This window comes from Drosophila virilis, unplaced genomic scaffold (assembly GCF_030788295.1).
Source record: "Drosophila virilis strain 15010-1051.87 unplaced genomic scaffold, Dvir_AGI_RSII-ME tig00000195, whole genome shotgun sequence".
Lineage (NCBI taxonomy): Eukaryota > Metazoa > Arthropoda > Insecta > Diptera > Drosophilidae > Drosophila > Drosophila virilis.
Genome location: NW_027212801.1, coordinates 1 through 22,965, shown reverse-complemented (window position 1 = coordinate 22,965; position 22,965 = coordinate 1). Strand labels below are relative to the sequence as shown.

Here is a 22,965-nt window from a genome sequence, read left to right as displayed (position 1 = left end):
GACTTTAAAAGACATTACAAAAGTTAAGGATATGTTTTGCACATTTGTCTTGTTTATTTTGTAAGATAGTGTAAACTTAAATCTAGTAATCGGCCGCCGTGTTAGACAAATAGTCGCGTCTTCCAATATTGGAGGCCTGTTTGCTTTGCACCGCTTCCAGCTTTGGGCACTCGGTGATGCGATGGCCCAGACCGCCGCAGTAGCTGCAGCCGTGCGAGTCGCCCAGATCGAGATGCTGGTGCTCCGCCTCGGGCGCCAGCTCGTCCAGAAAATCGGGCACCTCCTGCTTGGCCTCGAGCAGCAGATGCTTCAAGTCCAGCAGCACGGACTGTTCGGTAATCTTGTTAATCATTGTGGTGGCCAGGCCCTTGGTATTCGAGCGACCCGTGCGACCAATGCGATGCACATAGTTCTCAATGTCATCGGGCATGTCGTAGTTGATGACATGCTGCACGTTGGGGAAATCGAGACCCTTGGAGGCGACGTCTGTGGCAACGAGCACATCCTTTTTGCCCACACGGTAAGCGTCGACGGCACGCGAACGCTCCTCCTGATCCTTGCCGCCATGTATGGCCACCGCCTCGACGCCCTTGAGCAGCAGATACTCGTGTATGCAGTCCACATCCTGTTTCTTCTCAGCAAAGATGAGCACGGGCGGTGCCGTCTTCTGCAGGCAGTCCAACAGGTAGACCACCTTTGCCTCCTGCTTCACATACTCCACTTGCTGGGTGACATTCATGGACGCCGCGCCCGCACGTCCCACATTTATCGTCACGGGCTTGACGAGCGCGGAGACCGCAAAGTTTTGAATCTTCTTGGGCATGGTGGCCGAGAAGAGTAGCGTCTGCCGCTGGCCCTTGAAGAAGGAGAATATGGTGCGCACATCCTCCTCGAAGCCCATGTCAATCATGCGATCCGCCTCGTCCATGCACAGATAACGGCACATGTCCAGCGTCAATATCTTCTTGTCCAGCATATCCATCAGTCGGCCGGGCGTGGCCACCACAATGTGCACGCCGCGTGATATCACATCGAGCGCCTCGCTGACGGGCAGTCCGCCCATTGCCAGGCAGGAGCGAATCTCGGGCATGCCGCAGAGCTGCAGATGCTTGCTGTAGTGCTGGATGATCTCGTGCGTCTGCTTGGCCAGCTCGCGGGACGGGCATATGATAAGGCCATATGGACCTTCGTTGCGCTCAAAGGGCAATCGGAACTCCTGCTCCAGGGAAAACATCACAATGGGCAGCACGAATACCAACGTCTTGCCGGAGCCGGTGAACGCAATGCCTATGAGATCCCGGCCAGATAGCACCGTGGGCAGGCCCTGCACTTGTATGGGCGTTGGCTTCTTGATGCCCTTAGCGGCCAGTCCGTTGAGTATGGCCTTGTGGAACTTCATCTCACGAAAACTACGTATGGGCGGACTGAGATTCTCGCCCTCCGTCAAGATTCTCAGCTGCTTGCGTATTGCTTGCCGCTCCTCCTCCGGCATAGCTTCTATATAGCGTGGTGGGCGCCAGGATGTTTTGATGGGCTCATCGTACTGTATGCCCTTGGCCAGCTCCGCGACGCCCATCAGCGCCTTCTGCTGCGCAATGCTCTCCATAATTTTCTCCTCCTCGCGCAGCTGTTTCTCGACAGCGCTCAATTTCTTAGCCTCGGCGATTTTCTTCAGCTCTGTGTGCTGGTCCAGCAAACTAATGTTGTATTTACGGCCCCAGGTCTCCGCATCCTGGGCGCCTTGGGCATCATCATCGTTTTCATTCTCACTGGAAGACTTTGGCTGTGTTGTCTCCGTTGCCAGCTGAACGATGCGGCCCAGCTTCATTAGATGCTGCTTCTTGCGCTCCTTGACCGGCACGTAGGGCACATAGCTGTCATCCTTCTCGTCTTCATCGGATGACCTTGAGTTACGTCTGTAACGCTTTATTGGTGGTCCCATATTTGGTCAATTTCATCAACAAATTCTTTGTTTTTGTTTACGTTTTCTTTGCAACCAAACGTTTTCACCAATTGAGCGTTGCCACATGGTTTGAATCGATAAGTGCGCACTGCACATTTTCGATAAATTAGAATATTGTACTTTTATGAATTTAAAACATAAATATCGCTCAACTCTAGTCATTATCTCTAATATCTTTTATTGGAAATAGCTGCTAATTATGAGCATGCAAGATGACACTTTCTTAAGTATATTTTTTTGGCCAACTAGACCAGCGAGGGCTACCATATCGAGCCAATAAAATACCGAGAAATACTGGAAAAAATCGATATATCACTAGTGAATCGTTTAATCGAACATGTTCCGATAAGTCTTTTTTATATTCTGCATTGTAATTTTTTTAATAAAGTAACAAAAATAATTGAGACGTAGCAATGTCTATGTCAAAGACGACAAATACCTACAACCGGCAGAATTGGGAGGATGCCGAATTCCCAATTCTCTGCCAGACCTGCCTGGGCGATAACCCGTACGTGCGCATGATTAAAGAGCGCTTCGGCAAGGAATGCAAAATCTGCACGCGGCCATTCACCATATTCCGCTGGTGTCCCGGTGCTCGGATGCGTTTTAAGAAAACCGAAGTCTGCCAGACGTGTGCCCGCCTGAAGAACGTGTGCCAAACATGCCTGCTGGATCTGGAGTACGGTCTGCCCATCCAGGTGCGCGACGCGGCACTAAAAGTGGCGGACAATATGCCCCAAAGCGATGTCAACAAGGAGTACTACATACAGAACATTGATGCTCAGCTCCAGGACGGCGATGGTACAGAGGCGGCCGGCGCAGTGGGTCGTTCCCTGGCGGCCAACGAAATGCTGTCCAAATTGGCGCGCACTGCGCCGTACTATAAACGGAACAGGCCGCACATCTGCTCCTTCTGGGTGAAGGGCGAGTGCAAGCGTGGCGAGGAGTGTCCCTATCGCCACGACAAGCCCAACGAACCCGACGATCCGCTGTGCGAGCAAAATATCAAGGATCGCTACTACGGCCGCAACGATCCGGTGGCCGAGAAGATAATGAAGCGTGCCGCCTCATTGCCCACCCTGGAGCCGCCCGAGGATCGTAACATAACCACATTGTATGTGGGCAATTTGCCGGAAGATATTACCGAGCCGGAAATACGTGACCAATTCTATCAGTATGGCGAGATACGTTCCATTGCGCTGGTGCCGCGCCAGCAATGCTCCTTTGTCCAATATACAAAACGTAGCGCCGCCGAGCTGGCGGCCGAGCGCACATTCAACAAGCTGGTAATGCACGGCCGTAAGGTCAGCATCAAGTGGGCGCACTCTCAAGCAAAACAGGGCACCGCAGCGAAGACAGATAGACGCTTTGATGTCGCCGGCATACCGCCGCCCAGCGCCAAGCCCAACGACTACTTCAATCTGCGCCAGGAGCAAATCAACGTTATGCCCGCCGGCATGAAACTGCATCAGCTGCCCTCCAATCTGGTGCCTGCCTCGGCATACCAAATGTACGCCCAGCCCACCTATGCTGCGCCCTACAGTGGCCTGGGCGTCGCTGGCAGCAGTGGAGCTGCCTCCGGTTCTAGTTCAACAGCCGCAAGTACCTCCGGTGTGAATCTCGATGCCATTCCACCGCCGCCTGGCCAAATGCCCTATCCCAGCCAGGATGCCAGTCGCATGGGCGCCCTGAAGAAATAATTATATCAATTTTTGTTCAAAATATCACCGACAGTTAACTATGGAGAAGTTAAGGACAATTCTAATAATAAAAAAAGTAAATAAATCAAAACTTTAGCCAGAACAAATTATCTGATAGAATATTGCTGCAAAAGCCAGGTTTAAATCCCAATATTAAATTGTCGCGAAATCAGAAAATCAAAAGATTTAAAAAACAACTTGGAAAGGATTGAAATTGAGGGAATGATCGTGAGACAGTTCTTTAGCTAGACATATACTGAAATGTAATACGTATAATATACATATGTTTAATCTGGGTCAGTATCTGCGGCGAATCCATCCAAAACTTGTCTCAGACTTGAGGATATCGTCATGAAACTATGCTTCGCTCCGCCTTTCTATTGCAGGCAGTACTTATGTTGGAGCAGGCCGGATGGAATTTCTATATTATGGAGCTGAGATTAAATTAAGACCTTTTCAAAATTACTTTTCTTGCTAGTTTCAGGCCCATGGCAAAATGTTTCTTAAGATATCTTCAATAAATATCTTCAGCATTTATGAGCTTTATCTTTGTCTTAACTTAGCTGCATAGCTGGAAGCTTTGTCTATAGGGCTGTTCCTCATCCATCCCTTTAGAGGCATTTTCCAAATTATAAACCAACTTCCTAAGGCTAGGCTTAAAAATGTCTAGACATGAATCTTGCAATTAAAATTACGCTTTATGCCTATTGTTAGCTTAATCACAGATATAATATAATTTTTTTTTTTAAATATAATATTAATTACTATCCGGCGTAATTACACTACGTTTGCGCAGGATTATGCGCTGGGCGCGATGCGTCTTCTGGCGCTCGACGAAATGGGCGCGAAGTGCGGCAAAGTCTATGCCGCTGCTGAACTCCACGGATTTGCGCTCGTCTCTGCAATGAGATATACAATACAATATTATTATGATAACAGATTGAGGGTGTCAAGGTGTCTCACAGAGGCTGCTGGCCCCAATAGTTGGGCACGCATTGTAGGCGATTGCGAAGCGTGTCAAAGGCCAAGGTTTGCGGCAGAAGCATGAGAATGCCAAAGAGCGCATGCGACAAATATTGGGCATCGGCGCAGTTATTTGATTTGGATACCAGCGTGAGACGCAGTGCAGCAAAGATGGGCGACTCAATGAGCTGCACCAGCTTATCCAGCTCGACCAGCAATTCCAGCGTTATTTCCACATCGGCGCTGAAAGTCAAGGCATTAGCTACGATCGAACAAAGGGAACAGATTGTAGAAGTACAATAGAATAACCAGCTCGGAGACATGCTGATAGCACTGGGCGATTAGACAAAGCGACAGCGTGGACACCGGGCAGTGGGCCCAGCTCTTGTAAAGGCATTGAAATAGATCCGCGGACTTCTCATTGGATATGTCACGCAGGCTAGTGCGCAGCTCAAACAGCTCCGTGGAGGTAAGCAAAATGTTGTTCAGCAGCCGGACAACAGTCGAGGCAAACTTCAGATTCGGCATTTCCTCGGCTATGATCTCGGCGAAGGTGCGATAGATATACTCGGCATTGAGGAGCACACAAAGTTGTCTAACGAAAAGAAATAAGTTAACATCAACTTGTAATAATAGGTAAGGCTCACCTTATAATTAGACTGGCTCTGGTTTCCAGTATGACTTTCTCCTCGCTGAAGAGATTCAGCAGGCTCAGCAGAAACTTGCGATAATGCGGCTTATTGAAATCATCGAGATCTGCAGTAAGAAAAAATTGTAAATATATAAATGCAATGGAGTAAGTTCCAACTGTGCCCGCACCCTTTGTATCCTGGGAGTTGATGATCTCGGCCAGCACACACAAGCTTTGGAGCACCACCTCGTCCGAGTTGTCCGAGAGCGTTGCCAGCAGATTGTGGTTCAGATTGTTGGCATGCAGCGACATTTCGTTGGGAAAGTTGATGAAGAGATGATGTATCCATTTCAGCACCGCGATCTTTGTGTGCGTCGAATTGTGCGTGAGATATTGCGAGAGTACCTCCATAATGGAACGCAAATCAATTTTGGCCACATTTTGGGTTTTCAGCTCCTTCGACGAGACCAGCTGCATCATGGAGTTGTTCACCGAGACGGCACATTCCTTGATGTCTGAAAAAAGAAAAACACTTTAATAACAGGAATAACATAATAAGCCTTAGCCGCCACCCACTGCGCTTGGACTCCACGTTGTACTCCAGGCATGGCAGAATGGCCGTGAATATGCCGCTTGCGTAGGGCAATACATTGGGTCCAAAGATTTGCACAAATTCCCGTATCCAGGTGATGGCAATCGACTTGATTAGCTCGTTCTGGGATTCTGCGTGTGTGATTAACGTATTGATGATATCCTCCATGCGCACTGAGGACGAATCATTGCGTATCGACTTTAAGAACTGGCTGATTGTGTTCTCGCACATGCGCTGAATCTCCGGCGTATTATCCTCCAGCATGACAAAGAGCCCGTCCAGAATATCCGTCAGATATTTGACCATATTTATATCGGGCACAGCATTCAATATTGAGATCCACGAGATGACATATTGCCGAGCAAAGGCATTATTCACATATATGCGCTCCCTCAGCAAGGGTATAAAAGCCTCCAGATTGAAGGTCTCATACGATTCCGTGACAATGTCCTGCGGGCATAGAACATAATTTAATATAATATATACAATATCGAGTACAACAAACCTTTAGCAAGCGATCCAGCAGCTCGCTGCCATCCTTCACCATTTGATCGGAGTCGGTAACCAGACGCGACAGAGCCGCAAACAGCTCCGGGAAGTAGGGTATAATGGCCGCACGGGCCACCTTGACCACATTGTACAAGGACTCGCAGGCAAAGTAGCGCACACGCAAATCCGGATCGGACAGACAGCTCATAATGGGCGTCACCAGCTCGTTGACATATTTATCCGAATCCTTAAAATAATATAATATTAAACAATTATTTTCAAAGTGTGGCCGAAGATTAAATACCCTTGCAGGGATTATAGCAGAAGTGCAATACATTTTTAAACTTATGGGAACTATCCTATAAAATAATCCGATTTTAAATTGTTTTCTCCATTTTGCGCTGATCGTCCCCTTGGCCAGTGTTGCCAATTCAGTTTTTTTCCAACTAAATTGGCTATCTGGACAGGAAACACTTAGCCATTTTTTGGCATTTTAATGCCAGCTCTGACAGCTCTATTTAATGCCAATTGGATTTCGGCAAGTTACTTCGAGCGGCAGTTGGCAACGCTTAGTCATCAGTGTTGCCAACTGCCGGTTAAAGCATCTTTTTATTAATTAGTGCTCCGACTTTTTATACTGAATCACGAATATGATAAACACTTAAAAGAGACTTGTTTCAATAGGTTACACGCCGCGGGACAAATGCATAAGACCTCTGCAAGGGTAAAACAATGACTAATAGATGAGCAATTGCTTACTTTGCCCAGCCCTAAGCCCGTTGCGGCTAGCCCGATGAGGGCACCCTTGCGGCGATTGGCATCGCGCGATGTGGCGTAGTCATTGGAGAGCACCTCGATCAGTTTTCGTATTTGTGTCGCATTATTTTTATCATTAAACTCAATGACCATTCTGTGTGTAAGGCATAAGAAAATGTATTTGTTTTTAGTTAGAGTTCTATTCGAGGGGCGTTCGCACTGATTATTTACTTCTCAATCTCCTGGGAGGCCACTTTCCGCTTGTCGTACATTTTGTCGCCCAGCGCCTTGGCACAGGACTCACTTAAAGGCGCGTACGGCGGATCCATTGTTATATTTCGTTTTAAAATAAGTTTTAAAGTTTGTTTGCTTGTGCCGCGGTATTGCCACTGTGGCTGGCACAGCTGTTTGATGCCAGTGTTGCCACTTAACAGGACAATATAAAATGGAGGCAATAAAATGACTGGTCTGTTAATACCCTGTATTATTCGAATTTTATGCTTGCTGTGACAGCCAGATAATACGAAATTTCAATAAGAGTACAAGCACATTAATATAAAAAATATATAAACAATTTTATATGTTGTACTTCCGATCGAGCGCTTAAGTTTTCTTTTTTTATTTATTATATACCTAAATATACATCCAGCCCTCTTTGTAGCTTTGAATATTATGTATTTGTAACTTAATGAAACGATTCAAAAATACTTCATCGGAATTCCATTTCAAATCTCACTTAACTTCAAGTTAAGAACCATGTTATTAAAGAACCAAAAAAAAAAATAAAAAATATAATAATAAGGAAAACAAACGAACTAAACGCCAACGTTATGGGCGTATCTATTCAACGATGATTGGAAATCGTTCGACTTCGGCACATTCCTGATTGAAACTCGTGATGAACTGCTGCAGCTTGGCCTCGTGCTCCACATCCTTGCGTATGCGCTTTTGCGGCGGCATCGCCTTCCTTGGTGACTCGCCACTTTTGTCCTTGGAGTCCTGCTCATTCTCCTCATCCGACGAATCCGAGTCAATGAAGAGCACATGAACGCGTTGCTTGCGCTTTCGCTTCGGCCGCTCCCGGACGTAGGTGCGTCGCGGTTGCTGAAGATTCAAATAATTTTAGTTAGCTTGTTTAAACTTAAAATTGTGCATATAAATTTGTGCGAGCTGCTTACTACCGCATAAAGATGGACTTAAATCCTTGCGGCCCTGTTGGCTCAATCGAAATAAATAACTTTCTCGATTTGGAATTAATTTAGCGCCGTGACAACAAACGAGGACATTTACGTTTTTGGACAATGTCGTCGTCTTGTCGAGCGCGACATTAAGATTCAAGTTAACCTGGAAGTTTGCTCCAGCGATCTGTCAAATTCTACAACTCACCTTTTCATCAAATGTTGTCTCTGGATCGTTGTCTTTGAATAACGCCACCGACTCGTCCATGCTCGGAACGCGTGCCGGCGCGCCAATCATGGTCGAGCACAGCATCTCCTTGATGTTGCGCTGTTTGGGCTCACGCGCTTGCAGATCATCGTAGTCATGCCGCAACGGCTCCCTGTTTATCTGAGGCAGCTTCTCGTTGGCGGGCCGCAGATCCTTCAGCCGCTGCAGCTTTTCGTGCAACGTGACATTTTGGCTAGCGGCTCGAGCATTGGCAATTTCCTCATCTTCCTCGTCGAGAAATCCTCAAAACCAAAGAGATTGGAGGATGACTGCTGTGCCCGCCCACTCTGCTGTCTGGGGCTGCTGATGGTTACATTGTTCTGATTTCTGGCCGTGGAGACCTTTGTGGGCGTCTTGTCTGGTTGCGCATTTTTCTTCCACGAAGGCAACACAACCACTTCCAATATATTGATATCCTTCAAGGGACTGCGATGCTGTAGCGTGCGCCGAGGATTTGGTAATTGCACATAGTTTTCAAAATTTTCGTTCTCTTGGTCCTCGCTTGGTTTAATAGGCGTTGCCTGTGCGACTGCTGCAGCTGGAGGCGGCATATTTTCGCCATTCGAGTCGTTGGCAGCGCAGCTAGTTTCCTGCTCGTTGGGCGCTGGACAACTAGACTCCGCCGGCTCTGGCTCATCCGGCACGTAGATATGCCGTTTGCGTATAAAGTCACTGGAATACGATGGTAAATTTGATGTATTTAAGCCGAATGCGAATGTATTCGGCAAGGGCACCTCGTCGGAGATACGCCAAGGCGAACAGCCGCCGCTGGGACTACCAGCTGGAGTTGCTAACGACATGTTTCGTCTGTCGGAGGAGCATATAGCACTGGCAGCACCAGCTGAAGCTGCCGGCAAACTGTCTTTAAAACCGGGAGAGTAGTCAGCTCTTAGACTCCCAGTTCTACTGCCGGCATTATCTAAAATTGGGGAAAATGTTGTTGTATTTAAACTCGCGACGGTGTTACTCTTGCGATTCAGCGGTGTGTGCTGACAAATTTCTTGGCCATGTTTAAGAGCTCTCGTCGCTTTTCCATGGATTCCTGCGGCTTCTGGTGATGTGCCTTAGTTTTATTCAGCATCAGCGAACGCGCCAACGGGCTATAGACACCCTCGATATTAGTTCGATTTTGCAATGGCAGCCGCCAGTTTTACTGGAGGCGTGTGTATCTGGGCGGGCACCTCAACATGCACGGCCTCCATATTGTCATCACTTGAATCGCCGTCCAGCTCGATAACGGGCGTTAATTGCCTTCCAGGGACCTTGTTGCTGCTTGGCATGTTTGTCTGTTTTTCAGCAATGCTGCGTACGGGGCATTGCTTGCGCTTGCCCACTGGTCGAACCTTTTTCTTGACAGTCCGCTTGCGCGTCTTGCCCTTGTGACGGACCATCATGCAGGCTCGTCCGTCTTCGACCATCTGTTTGATTATGTCCGCTGCCGGATCCTGCGGTTCGTTGTCCTCGATTTGCGACTGCGAAAGAAACTCATAGACGTGCCGTGTGACTGAGGAACGGCTTCGGGCTGGCGGCTGATCCCGGTGAAAAAAGCGAGGCACACGCTTCGATACTGTCATGTTTTCCTGCGTCTTTTCGGATGTTTCTGGATGCTTCTGTACCGAGCGCCTGATGCGAACGCGACAGGGCGTAATGATGGCACCTAAGAGCATGTGTTTAGACGTATATTGTACTTGACTTAAACAGCCACTTACCTATGTCCTGGACTCTGGACTGGCACATGGTGGAGTTCCGACCTGGCTCAAATACGCTAACATCGTCCAAGTTATTAGCGTTAATTGACGCTGCTTTATTAGCATCGCACTTCTGCGCCGCAGCGTTGTTTGTTGGTAATTTAAGGCGTTTCAGTCTAACATAACACTTGCGCACACAATTTACTTGATTTATGCTTAATTCTTTATGGTTAAGCCCTGGCATCGGCTTTATTGTTGTCACATCTGCGCTGGATTCCATGTTTATCTTTTTGTTGCCTGTTGCCAAGCGTCGTGTGTTTTCTGTAGTTTCAGTTCTACTTGCCGCAGTTTTATTGCGCAATTGTTTTTGAATTCCTTTTACCATTTTGCCTTAAAATGCTTATTTACACGTTTGTTTTACTTATAATAATACAAAAAACACAACGTAGTATATGCGCAGCACAAAACGCTACCCGCCATTTTTCTTGTTTTGCTAGAGCCAGGGTTGCAGCTTTTTGTAATCGGCTGTCGCTGTTATCGATAAGTATTGGTAAGTTTCGCAAGCAGCAGCTGATAGATGATGTGACGATAAATAAAAAAAAAAATTTCGACGTTTAATTAATATGTAACACAACAGCTACGCTACGACGTTTAATTAAAATTCCAAATTTCCAAATTGTGCTGTGTTTGTGCTCGCAAATAAACAGACTGTGCGCTCAGCCACAGTCTAGCAAGGGCAAGTGCAACCAAATTTGTTGTTTGTCCCCAATCTAAAAAAAATACAAAAAAAAAAATAGCCTCAACGAGTGAAAGTTTTCTCGCCTTTGTTTTGTAATTGTAATTGTTTTTTTTTTTCTTGGCTGGTCTTGCTGCCATTTTCTGAGCCAATATTCACACGGTATGAGCGCTGCTCGTGGCTGACATCAATTTTCGATTTATATATATAAATCGCGTCGTCTCCCCTGAATTGGCCTTGTATTATTTGCGCCAGGTACCAATAAGACAGAAGAAGAATATGACAGAAAAAAAAACTAGCGCGAAACTATTTACATCCAAACCCATCAACCCCTACCCAACACCTCCCCCCCTAAATTCACCTTAACCCACACTGGCTATCAACAATTGCAGGCAGCGCAGCGCCCCGAAGGCTGCCTGTGACGACACCACAGTGGAAAACAAGAAAGAAACAGTTATTTCAACGCAGCCGAAGATTAAATACCCTTGCATACATAAAACACATGTGCGATATAATTCTGTAGTGTTTTTCATAATTACTCATTTACTGAGTTTTTTGCAAACAAGTGTGAAAAACTAACCAAAAAAAAAAAAAATGCATTTCTTTGGCCTTGTAGGCATATGGCTTTTGGTGTTGCACATATGTGATAAGAATAGTGAAGTTTAAAGTTGAAAAAAACTCAAAAATGTTCAAGATATTCAGCTATATGATAATGTTGTCCAATGTTTGTAAGATTTGGCTCAATATATCTTGAATAAGCACGAACTTAATTATGATATTGAATGCAATGTATTCTAAAAAATTGAATCGGTGGTTAATACTGATTTATTGTATATATTCCTTATGGTATTTTCCATTTAAATCGTGACACATTGAGTGACATTTATAATACCCGCCGCAGTTCATAAAAAGAGTACAAATCATCGCGACCGAATTGTTAATATCTGCTCTGTTGCACTCTGTGCATATCTCCACACAAGCTGCTGGGGTCGGGTGTCGAGGGTTCGGGGTTCAAGGCCATCTTTTAAGCTCAATTAAAGCTTGTATATACATATATATATATATATATATATATATATATATATATGTGTGTGTGTGTGCGTGTGTGTTAATGTTCTATATATTTTATTCAATTTTATTTACAACAACAGTTGACCGTCCAAGTCGACAGTTTTGTGGCTGAACGAAAGGCGCCCCGGATAGATAGAGAGAAAGAGAGAGAGAGAGAGAGAGAGAGAGAGAGAGAGCAGAGCAGAGCCCGTGGATAAAGTGGAAGTCGGAACCGTAAACAGCTAAAGCTACTTTGTTGTCGCGCAAAAGATGTGCGATACCAGCGACAAGGCGCAGAAATGGAATGTGAAATATGCACCTATGAGAAACTATCCATCCTCCCTAAAATGCACAATGTGCCAGGCATCCAAGCCGTTGCTTAACGAGGATATCTTTCGGTAAGCTGTTGACATTTAACATATCAGCAACTGGTTTGTTAGAATTTGATATCTTTTGACAGTCTCAGTCCAGCGCAGACAATACACGACAACTACAGCGCGGAGGAGGCGGCAGCTGGTCTGCCCGTTCGAGCCCACATCCACATGCTTTGCGCGCCAGCCCCAGGATCAGCCTCAGCAGCAGCCCCATACCAGCAACAGCAGCTGGTGCGACACAGCAACGTAGCTGACAGCGAGAAATGGGCCTGCAAGGTGTGTACCTATCTCAATTGGCCACGCAGCCTGCGCTGCGTGCAATGCTGCACCAAGCGTGGCGGCGCCGCCGCAATGGAACCAGCTGCGGACAAGGAGACGAACAGTGCGGGCGAGGCGCTGCAAGCGCTGCGCATCAGCGGCTCCGATACGGAACTGAATGTCACGGAGAATAGCAGCAGCGGCAGGCAGCTAATTGGCGCTGCTGCATCCAACTCGAATCGCCGCAATCCCAGCCCCAGCATGGAGCCGCAAATCTGCAGCAATTCAACGCATCTCAATAACTTAGCGAACACATCTCACAGCCAGCAGCAGTCCCAGTCGCAGCCGCAGTTGACAAACCAACAGCAGCAGCAGCAGCAGCAGAACTCGACCACATCCTCTGCGCTGCAGCAGAAGCACTGCTACGTGGCAAAATGGGCCTGCAATGTGAGTGGCCAGTCCAATATATGTGGCAATATATATATATTTAACATAATGTTCTTTATAACGTAGTCATGCACCTACGAGAACTGGCCGAAGAGTCTGAAGTGCTCGATGTGCGGCAAGACGCGCGAGCTGAGCGGCTCGGGATCACAGTGCGATCTGCATGCCTGCGCCAGCAGCATATCCGGCAGCAACAAGCAGTTGAACCAGCAGCAGCAGGAGGAGCAGCAACAGCAGCAGAACTCGGACACCGTCAGTGTCAACAACTCGTTCAATAAGAAGCATATTTATCAACTAGGTAGGCAGAAGGTCATATAGAAGGCCACACACTGTACACAATGTATAATGTATGTAGGATACCTCTCCTAATCTGTAGAGTATATATACTGTATATGTATATGTTGTATCGATTGAAAATTCCGTTTAATATTTTCCGTTTTTTCTGCCCACAACAGGTTCTTCGGAAACCATCAACAACTGTGATACGCTGCAGGAACGCCAGGAGCGTCGTCAGCGTCAGATCAGACGCCAGGTCGACTGGCAATGGTTGAACGCATGCCTGGGCGTTGTGGAGAACAATTATAGCGCCGTGGAGGCGTATTTGTCGTGCGGCGGCAATCCGGCGCGTTCGTTGACCAGCAATGAAATTGCCGCATTGAATCGTAATTCGGCTTTTGATGTTGGCCACACGCTCATCCATCTGGCCATACGTTTCCATCGCGAGGGAAATGCTGCCGATGCTGTTGGCACAGATCTCGGGCTCTGGGCCGGGCATTAAGCGTGTGCCCTCGTATGTGGCGCCCGATCTGGCAGCGGATATACGCCGGCATTTTTCCAATACACTGCGCATACGCAAATCCGGCCCTGCCCTGTCACTATGTCCAGAAACATGCTACCTTTGCGCTGCCCTCGGAGATCGAAGAGCTGCCCATACCCATACAGGAGCAGCTGTACGACGAGCTACTCGATCGCGATGCCCAGAAAACAGTTGGAGATGCCGCCGCCGGCCCTTAACTGGTCTCTAGAGATAACCGCGCGCCTCAGCTCACGTCTGCTGGTCCTATGGAATCGCAGTGCCGGCGATTGCCTCCTGGACTCGGCAATGCAGGCTACCTGGGGTGTTTTCGATCGCGACAACATACTCAGGCGCGCCCTGGCCGACACCCCTACACCAGTGCGGTCATGTGTAAGTGGACCTGATGCAATCTTCAACGACAATCGTTACTATTCTTGATTCACGTAGTTTTCTTTGCCCGCTGGAAAGAGTATGAAATGCTGCAGGCGTCCATGCTGCACTTCACCTTGGAGGATTCACAGTGGGAGGAGGACTGGAGCACGCTGCTATCGTTGGCCAGTCAGCCGGGGTTCCTCATTGGAACAGGCTGCACATCTTCGCCCTGGCCCACATCCTAAGGACGTCCAATTATTGTCTATGGCGTCAAATACGTTAAGAGCTTTCGGGGCGAGGACATTGGCTACGCCCGATTTGAAGGTGCGTGCCAGTATGATTTTCTTTACCCTTAACAAGGGCATATTTATTTTGTCATGTGTAATGCATTAAAAAAGACATCCACGATCCGAAAGGTTATATATATATATTCTTGATTAGTACCCTAAAGTCGCCATGTTTCCAACCGGTCGGTTTTTCAAGAATCCCTCGCACTTGGAAACTTTGCAATATTAATAATATCTTGGCCTATAAATATGAGCTCTCAAATTTCTTAACATTCACTTTTCCAGGCGTCTATCTACCTTTATTCTGGGAACAAAACTTTTGTACAAAATCACCTATTGCGCTGGGCTACACGCGTGGCCATTTTAGCGCTCTGGTGCCTATGGAGCCATTCTCGCGGATCGATGGGCGACGCGACGAGGCTGAGGATGTCACCTATCTGCCACTTATGGACTGCGAGCTGAAGCTGCTGCCCATACACTTTCTAACCACCAAACAGAGGTGAGTTTGCGGCCAAATTCGAATTCACTTGTACTTGACCATCTTTTCTGATTGCAGGTGGGGAATGAGGAGACCATGATGCGTCAATGGCTGGACGTTTGTGTCACGGATGGCGGTCTGTTGGTGGCACAGCAAAAGTTATCCAAGCGTCCCGGCTGCTGGTGGCACAAATGCTCGAAGAATGGCTGAATCATTACAGACGCATTGCGTGAGTGCAGCTCAATTGATAGATATTAATATATAAATATGTGAATCACTTGATTGATCGATTCAACTTTTTAGACAAGTGATAACAGCGCCGTTTGTGCGTCGACCGCAGATAACCATTACTCCAGCGATGGCGACTCGGATGAGGAGTAGCGGAGTAGGAGGACGCAGTAAACAGGGCCTCGGGTCTTCTTTGATGCGATTTTCGCTGGTTGATGGATTTGGAAATGGATTTGTTATGAAAGAGAGCCATACATATACGAAAACAACAAACAAGAAATTTATATTTTAATTTGGTAGCGGCAAGCACAATTGAAAACGGTTGATTTGAATGCAATAGCAGCTCCTATGCCACATCAATTAGCTAATGGAATCTATATAGAGAAAAACAAGATATATTTATATATTATATATTATATATATATATATAATATAGATATATGTATATATATACATAAATATAGCAGTTATTAAGTTGTAGTTGCAGGCAAACTAAAGGTTAAGCAGCAAAGTACTAAAATACATAAATTGATAATATAGATATATATATACATACAAGCATACATATTTATATCGTTTCACATAACGTTAGTGGATTTTAGTCAAATTTATTTGCGCGCCAGCGGGGGCAGACGAGGCAACTATTACAAAAAACAAAAAAACAAAATCAATAATTCAATATTATACAGTAGTTTAAATTGCTAAAAAGAAGAATATTTTAATTCAATACATGAACGTAGCGCGAATGGAAATTGAAAAACAAAAAAACAGAGTATAAACAGTAAATTATATATGTATATGATTCTTAAATTTACCTAAGTATGTATGTACTTTTAAACTATGCAAAATCTCGATGTACTATTAAATTTTAACTTGTGAAAGAGCGCACCAATGTGGGTGAATATGAATTATGAATTTTATTCTAATTGTAATAGTTTTGTTAGTAATGTTATTATTATTATTATTATTATTATTCTAATGTCTAAGAAAGCTTATTGTGCAAATGTACACGCAAACGCATTAAAAACAAAATAAAACTTATAAGAAAACAGATTTTCATTTCGTTCAGAATGACCGCCTTTGATATCGATAGATAGTTCGGCGCTGGTAATCGATAGTCTGGCTGGTTCATCCCTATTTGTATCTGAGATATTCTCTCAATGCGGCTCATTTAAAAGATAGTCGCTTTGTTGCTGCCGTCGTCGTCGCTTGTCGGTGCCGTTTGTTGCTGCTGCGGGGTTTTTTTTGGATAGCTTCAAATTGGAATATATATTTGTTAAGCAACCGTAGCAAGAAGTACATAGAAAAAAACCCGAAATATAATTTCACTGTGATTTTGTCGGTTATTTGGACAGAAATACCATTTTGTGAATGCAAAAAAGCCGAATGCGCAAACGAGTTCGCGTCAAACACATACATACACACATACACTCACTGCGCCCAGCCACCTACAATTGATACATAAATACACGTGAATTGCGAATGCATACAAGAAAGATACAAATAGAAAAAATTCTAAGCAGAAGAAAAAATTGTTAGTGTAGTGAAGTGAAGTAAAGTGAAGTGAAGGGGAAGGCTGAATTAGTAGTGGTGACCTGTGCGCCTATAGCGGTTGTTGTTGTTGTTGCTTTCTATACGTGCGTGCGTGTGTGTGTGTGTGTTACCCTCCCCATATTGCAGGCGCTAGTGTGAAGAGAATAGCAGTATTTCTCGCAATGGGTAAGTTGTTTGTAGTTGTAATGCCGACACTGAATACGATTGTCTTACTGCGTATGTGTGTGTGTGTGTGGTTGAGCGCACGAAATTGCGCAAAGGCAAATGCAAAGACCACGAGCGCCAGTAAAAGAGGGTGGCCTGTGCCGCCAGCTCTCTCGCTCTCTCTCATTTTCGTTCTCTGTGTGTGCTCTCACAGTTATGGATGTGTGCGTGTATACTTGTGTACATATATAGTTTAGTTGATGGTATTAACGCATTAGTCGCGTATTATGGCACGGCATAAGAAAAACCAGTAAAATAGTGCTGTGTTTGTGTGTGTTTGCGTGTATGCAATTGTTAATCAATATTGGCCAGCTGGTGGAGCCCATCGTCATCTGAGAGAGCAACACCAATAAACCACAAACACACACACACACACATATATATATATATATATATATATATGATTGGCTATCATCGTCCACTCCCCGTTTTGGTTCTCAGCTGCGATGACGTCCAGAATTGTTGTAAGAACAAGTTATTTTTTTCGGTTCTACGATACCTTCCTGCCCACTGGCCCCACTACACCCGGACAGCGCCCTCAATTGTCGGCCATATCAGGCGAATCAGATTCAAATGCAACTGCAAGTACACACGATACCGTTAGGGCGTCGTCATCATGAATACCTGTTAATTTACCGTTCGCCACGGTCGCTGGGAACCAACTGCAGCTGGGATTCCGATGGTAACCCTAGCCGCTAGCCAGCTGTAATTGCATAGCCCTTTTTTCAGTTTCTGCTTCTGCTCTGCTGCTACTTCTCCTACTACTTCTTCTTCTACAATTGTTTATGATTAATTGCTTTGGCTCTTCGTCCGGTTTCTTTGGCCCTAATTAAGTGCATGTGCTCAGGCTCTCGGCTTTCGGCTTTTGGACTGCGCCAGCGAACACTTGTAGTTGTGTGCGTGCTTAAAATGCCTAATTGACTTGGGCGCCCCTCACACCCGCACACCCCCCTCGCCCAATATGGCGACATGTCCATAATGTGCAGCGCTCGTTCAACGATCTCTACGCAAAAGGCTTAACAATAGCCAGAAAAAACAACAACTGCATTGGAGAGAGAGCAAGAGTGTGCAACTAGGAGATACCCTGTAGGCGAGTACATTTGTTATGCGGCTGTTATTAACTATTAGGGTCATAAAAATGACATTTAATCGTATTAAGTATATAAATATATGCAAGCAATGTCGTCTTCTGGCTGTTACCACAACTACCCTTATTTTGTGCCCATTTGCAATGTGTACAGGGTATCACAGTAGCAACAACAACAACAACTGCTGCTCAACATGAATTCATGTCGGGCGCATTGACTTCGCATTGGGCCTCGCTTTTGGCTGCGGTTTTTGATGTTCGTTGCGGCGTTTGTTTTTTTTTTTTACTTAGTTTCCTTTTTCCACATAATACAAATGAAAACGAAAGGGGGCAAAAAGTAGCTGCCCCCGCTTGTTGTACCCTCCGTGCCCCTCGCTCCCCTATAGTGCATTTTGTGGCACTTTTCTCATTTATTTGGTCGTTGATTTGTTCACGTCTGTCTCTCATGCTGCGCTCTCCCCTCTCCCCCGCGGACGGGTTATATAGGTCAGAGCACTTGCATAGAAAGCGACGGCAACTCCTCTTCAGCTCCTCTTCAGCCGGGAAGACGACGTCGCGGCGTCCGTTCGACTAATTGAATGCTATTTTCGTAGACGCAGCGTCATCATCATCTCTCGCATTTACGTACTTTGCTGCGCGGCGCTTTTCTTTTCACTTTCTCACTTTTTCGTCTAATAAGCATACAGGAAACACAATCAACAGCAAATGAAATAACTGTAAAAGTGACCATTGTCGAGAGAGTGCAAGACTAAAAGTGTACCCTGCAATCGCACTTGCATATCATTTACTCGGCTTTTTCCTTAAATTTTATATATATGTAACTCATTTAGCCAAATTATAATAGATGATAGATGTGTAATTATCATATATGTTTGAAAATGAGTTTAAAGTCGATTGGATGTAGGACAAAAAAGTGCACTCAACACTTTTCAGCCCACTTTTCACTACTGAGGTGAGCCTCAAAAATCTTTGATGCACATATTCGTCCCTTAACATAAGTTATGCCTGACCTCTAATTTCCACACAGAAGGGATAACTTTTACGAAAATGTGTGAAACACTTCTCAACTGAATTAGCAAAAAGATCTTTAAGAATGAGTTTGAGAATAAATAAGTTTACCCAATCGACTTTCGATATAGATATAGATATAGATATAGATATAGATATAGATATAGATATAGATATAGATATAGATATAGATATAGATATAGATATAGATATAGATATAGATATAGATATAGATATAGATATAGATATAGATAGATATAGATATAGATATAGATATAGATATAGATATAGATATAGATATAGATATAGATATAGATATAGATATAGATATAGATATAGATATAGATATAGATATAGATATAGATATAGATATAGATATAGATATAGATATAGATATAGATATAGATATAGATATAGATATAGATATAGATATAGATATAGATATAGATATAGATATAGATATAGATATAGATATAGATATAGATATAGATATAGATATAGATATAGATATAATAGATATAGATATAGATATAGCTATAGATATAGATATAGATTCTAGATATAGATATAGATATAGATATAGTATACTCTATGTAACGTATACTAGCTAAGCATACCCTATATTTTGGCTCTACTGGTGCATTGTATGTAGAAAAGCCATAAAATATTACGTATACGCCAGGTTAGAGCAGCGCATAAAAAAACACTTGCTAAGCAATTTGAATTTTGATGAGTAATTCGTTGAATACACACACAAGTGTTTGTATAAGAGTGTGCATATGTATTTTCGATTATGTTATGGCTCTTCACCATAAAAACAAATACTCATGTATTTGGTGTGTAGAGCCATTTGGTATACGAGTGTGTGTGGGCGTGGCGTTTCGAGCTGATTGAGAAATGGAAAATCTACAGAATATACAAAATATTCGCTGTCTGTTAAATGTGGCCGGGTTTTTCGTTGAGCCTTGACCTGCATTGTCCTCGACATTATCCCGATACGCAAAGCTTTCAAGTGTCACGGACTTGACGCACATTTAACTGACAGGGATCCGGGGCTGGGATTGGTGTAATCTGCGAGCTCGTTGAGTGTATTTTGTGTGTTTGTGTTAGTTGGCATTGGCCTCTTCAGGGTCGTCGCACAGTTTTTATACTCTGTAAGATGTGGGATGGGATATTTTGCTTTTGCGCATAGTTATACAGTTATATTAGAAGATAAGGAAGTCTTTTATCTCTTTTAATTACAGTTTGAAAGCAATTTTCGGGCTAAGACTTAAGAGCCACTTATTCCATAAACACGAAAGCTGTTCCTTAACTATTTTAATCTGCACCGGTCGAATCATAATTAATTGTACAACCCAATTTCCCAAAGTTTTCAAAGTTTGAACGTCATCACTTAAGCATTACAGTTTTAGAGCCACTAGCTCCATATTCAGAAAGAGTTTTCTTTTACTATTTTTACCTGTACTCCCTCTATTATTTGGAAGGCTGACACCCAATCTCATAAATCAAGAAGACACTGTTTATATTTCATTGGTTCTGTGCTGTTGGGCTTACAGTTGTAGATCTACTGAATCCACAATATTCTCCAATACTTACCAAAACAGATCGAACACCGCCCAGTCCCAGCATTTTATTAGATTGATCCCGAGCGCAACCCACTATTCGAAAAGGTCGACACAAAACTCAATTTTCATTAATCATAGTTGCAAAGCCACTGTTCTACAGTTTTGGAGCCATTTATCCCTTAGTGAAGAAGGTTCCCGCCCAATCCCACCGTAATCGTAACAAAACGATCGATATTTTCTAGACGCAGCTTGAGAGTCCTTGCGGTTGTGCTTACAGTTTTCTACTGAATTCACAATTTCCAGCAACTCGTTTAAGTTCCAGTTTCAATGGCTACTGATCTACAGTTTGGGAGGCACTCATCCCAAGCAGATACCATTCCAATTGTTTTCATCAGCTATTGCGCTGCAAACAGAGTATTGCGCAGTCGGTTGCGTCAAGCGGCGTTGCTCTGTTTTTTGAGGTTAGGAATGTTCTGCTAGAGCGGGGCGCGGCTTGATTTAATTAAAAATGAGGCCTGCAGTTGACCTCTCAGCGCCAGCAAAGCCCAACAATATGCACAACAACAATTTAACCTTGGACTTGCCTCCGCGCCTGCGTCTGGCTGTGGAACGTGTTGTTTGTTGCTCAAATTCAGATTCGAATTCAAATTCGCTGCCGAATGTTGTTTTTGTTTTATTTTTTATTTTGTTCCTTCCCATAACCAGTTTGTGAGGTCTTTTTGTGGCACAACTCCAAATTACTTGAACTCAACGCGCGTTTCGTGGTGGGTCGCATTCGGTTCTCCGATGACGACGACAACGACGTTGCGGATGACATCATGCCCGGAGCCGAGGCACTAAAAAATCGCTGCCGTAATTACAATAAAAACTTTTTTCATTATTTAGCCGGGACTGAAAAGCGAGAGCCGCAGCGCAGATGATCTGACATGAAAATAACAGTTTTCGCCACAGTTTACAGAGAAAAGCTGAGGCTCATGTAATTAACATAAAGCTGCTAAACGAGCGAGGGTTGGGGATAGGGTAGTGGTGGAAGGGGGTGGGGGGTATTTAGAGTCAATAAACAAAATGCCAAATTCAATATGCGAAACGCTGAAAAAAATGTCTGTGATTGCATAATAAACAAACGAGCAGCATTAAAAAAAAAAAATAAATTTAATTGAAACGAAGCACACGTATGCGTATTACGTGCGAGTGTGTGTGTGTGTGTGTGTGTGTGTGCGAGTATATATGTACGTGAGAGCGTACGTGTGCTTGTGCGTGTATTAACTGCGGGCTTCGTTCAGCGAGCAGACGTCACCATTTTAATGCAACTGTATTAGTATTGGGTTAACGGTATGTTGCTGTTCCATTTGCTATTTATTGCGCGCGGCTTTGCTTATCAATAAGAATTCTATTTTGGAGGCAGAGAACAGCAAAAAGTAACCAAAACAGCGACACAAAAGCAAACTGCAAATGTACAAAAAAAAAAACAAGTAACAGGTTCTAGTCGGGAGCTCCCGACTAGGGGATTACCGTGAACCCTCTTCTTCCAACATCAAATGCATATATATATTCTATTTTAGAAGCTATATGTCAAGTTTGGGGACTCTAGCTCTCATTTTTACCAAAATTGCCCAAAAAACCGTATATCGATATCGATTTTATCGATTGCTTGGAAACGGAGTAAGTTATCGATTATCTGCACTAGGAGCATCTAAAATTTCAAGTCGGACGGACGGACGGACGGACAGACGGACATCAAGAATATATATACACTATGGGGTCGGAGATGCTTCCTTTTTTGCCTGTTACATTCATTTGGATTTCGCACAACTAAAATATACCCTTATAACCATTTTTAATGGGTTCAGGGTATAAAAACACACAAGGAAAATCAAAAAAGATCATTCAAAAAAGTCAACAACGAACATGTAAAAGGCCAAATATGAAACAAGTTAAGACGACTAAAGCTGATCGACTGGCTGATACCCTGTCTTTTCTTATAACGTGACAGCTATTGTCCATCTTCTGTCACTCTAAATAATATTTGTGTATGCTCTAATGTCTCCATATAAAACTGTTTGCCCTGACTGACCTACCGACTGACTGATGATTGGTGATGAACGCACAGTCCAAACCGTAAGCGTCTTTTTTTAATTCAAGGGAAATTCTGGCGATACATAATATTGCCGTCTGTATAATCTCTGAGATATGCTCATAAACTGCGACTGATATTTATCGATATTTTCCCAAATTGCTCCGAAATTATCGATAGTTTGAAAGTAGCCATAAATGCGCATGGTACATTTCAATTTGG

General features: G+C 44.3%; 4 protein-coding genes, 1 non-coding gene and 1 pseudogene across 5 annotated transcripts; 2 read left to right on the top strand and 4 right to left on the bottom strand.

Moving 5' to 3' along the window:
* Window positions 1–30: 30 nt before the first annotated feature.
* On the bottom strand, window positions 31–2,031 carry LOC26530421 (ATP-dependent RNA helicase abstrakt). Its single transcript, XM_015169483.3, has one exon. It carries the CDS (start codon window positions 1,940–1,942, stop codon window positions 83–85), a length of 1,860 nt encoding a protein of 619 aa, XP_015024969.1. The 5' UTR covers window positions 1,943–2,031; the 3' UTR covers window positions 31–82.
* Window positions 2,032–2,287: 256 nt separating this feature from the next.
* LOC6634898 (pre-mRNA-splicing factor RBM22-like) lies at window positions 2,288–3,770 on the top strand. The gene has a single exon (XM_002058450.4). It carries the CDS (start codon window positions 2,377–2,379, stop codon window positions 3,661–3,663), a length of 1,287 nt encoding a protein of 428 aa, XP_002058486.1. The 5' UTR covers window positions 2,288–2,376; the 3' UTR covers window positions 3,664–3,770.
* Window positions 3,771–4,344: 574 nt separating this feature from the next.
* Window positions 4,345–7,499, bottom strand: LOC6634897 (protein VAC14 homolog). Its single transcript, XM_002058449.4, has 9 exons — window positions 7,326–7,499; window positions 7,098–7,248; window positions 6,355–6,585; window positions 5,834–6,299; window positions 5,446–5,772; window positions 5,274–5,382; window positions 4,925–5,221; window positions 4,627–4,869; window positions 4,345–4,562 (listed from the first exon to the last, which is right to left on the bottom strand). The coding sequence occupies exons 1-9, from the start codon at window positions 7,421–7,423 to the stop codon at window positions 4,421–4,423; spliced, it is 2,064 nt and encodes a 687-aa protein (XP_002058485.1). The 5' UTR covers window positions 7,424–7,499; the 3' UTR covers window positions 4,345–4,420.
* Window positions 7,500–7,812: 313 nt separating this feature from the next.
* LOC116651743 (protein dalmatian-like) lies at window positions 7,813–10,706 on the bottom strand. Its single transcript, XM_032438746.2, is given in 6 exon segments — window positions 7,813–8,198; window positions 8,481–8,732; window positions 8,735–9,526; window positions 9,529–9,665; window positions 9,667–10,197; window positions 10,250–10,706. Coding segments are annotated over 6 exon segments (2,235 nt in total). The 5' UTR covers window positions 10,509–10,706; the 3' UTR covers window positions 7,813–7,934.
* LOC116651745 (small Cajal body-specific RNA PsiU1-6) lies at window positions 8,255–8,419 on the bottom strand. Its single transcript, XR_004304777.1, has one exon. It is a non-coding gene; the product is annotated as a small Cajal body-specific RNA PsiU1-6 (non-coding RNA).
* Window positions 10,707–10,804: 98 nt separating the features above from the next.
* On the top strand, window positions 10,805–15,470 carry LOC116651741 (ubiquitin thioesterase trabid-like; annotated as a pseudogene).
* Window positions 15,471–22,965: the final 7,495 nt, after the last annotated feature.

Bases quoted from the DNA above. Each gene is read 5' to 3' on its own strand.
- LOC26530421 (XM_015169483.3), bottom strand. From the start codon at position 1,942: ATGGGACCACCAATAAAGCGTTACAGACGTAACTCAAGGTCATCCGAT.
- LOC6634898 (XM_002058450.4), top strand. From the start codon at position 2,377: ATGTCTATGTCAAAGACGACAAATACCTACAACCGGCAGAATTGGGAG.
- LOC6634897 (XM_002058449.4), bottom strand. From the start codon at position 7,423: ATGGATCCGCCGTACGCGCCTTTAAGTGAGTCCTGTGCCAAGGCGCTG. The intron at 5,383-5,445 runs GTGCGGGCACAG...TTCTTACTGCAG, and splicing joins CAACTCCCAGGATACAAAGG to ATCTCGATGATTTCAATAAG. The intron at 4,563-4,626 runs GTGAGACACCTT...ATCTCATTGCAG, and splicing joins TATTGGGGCCAGCAGCCTCT to AGACGAGCGCAAATCCGTGG.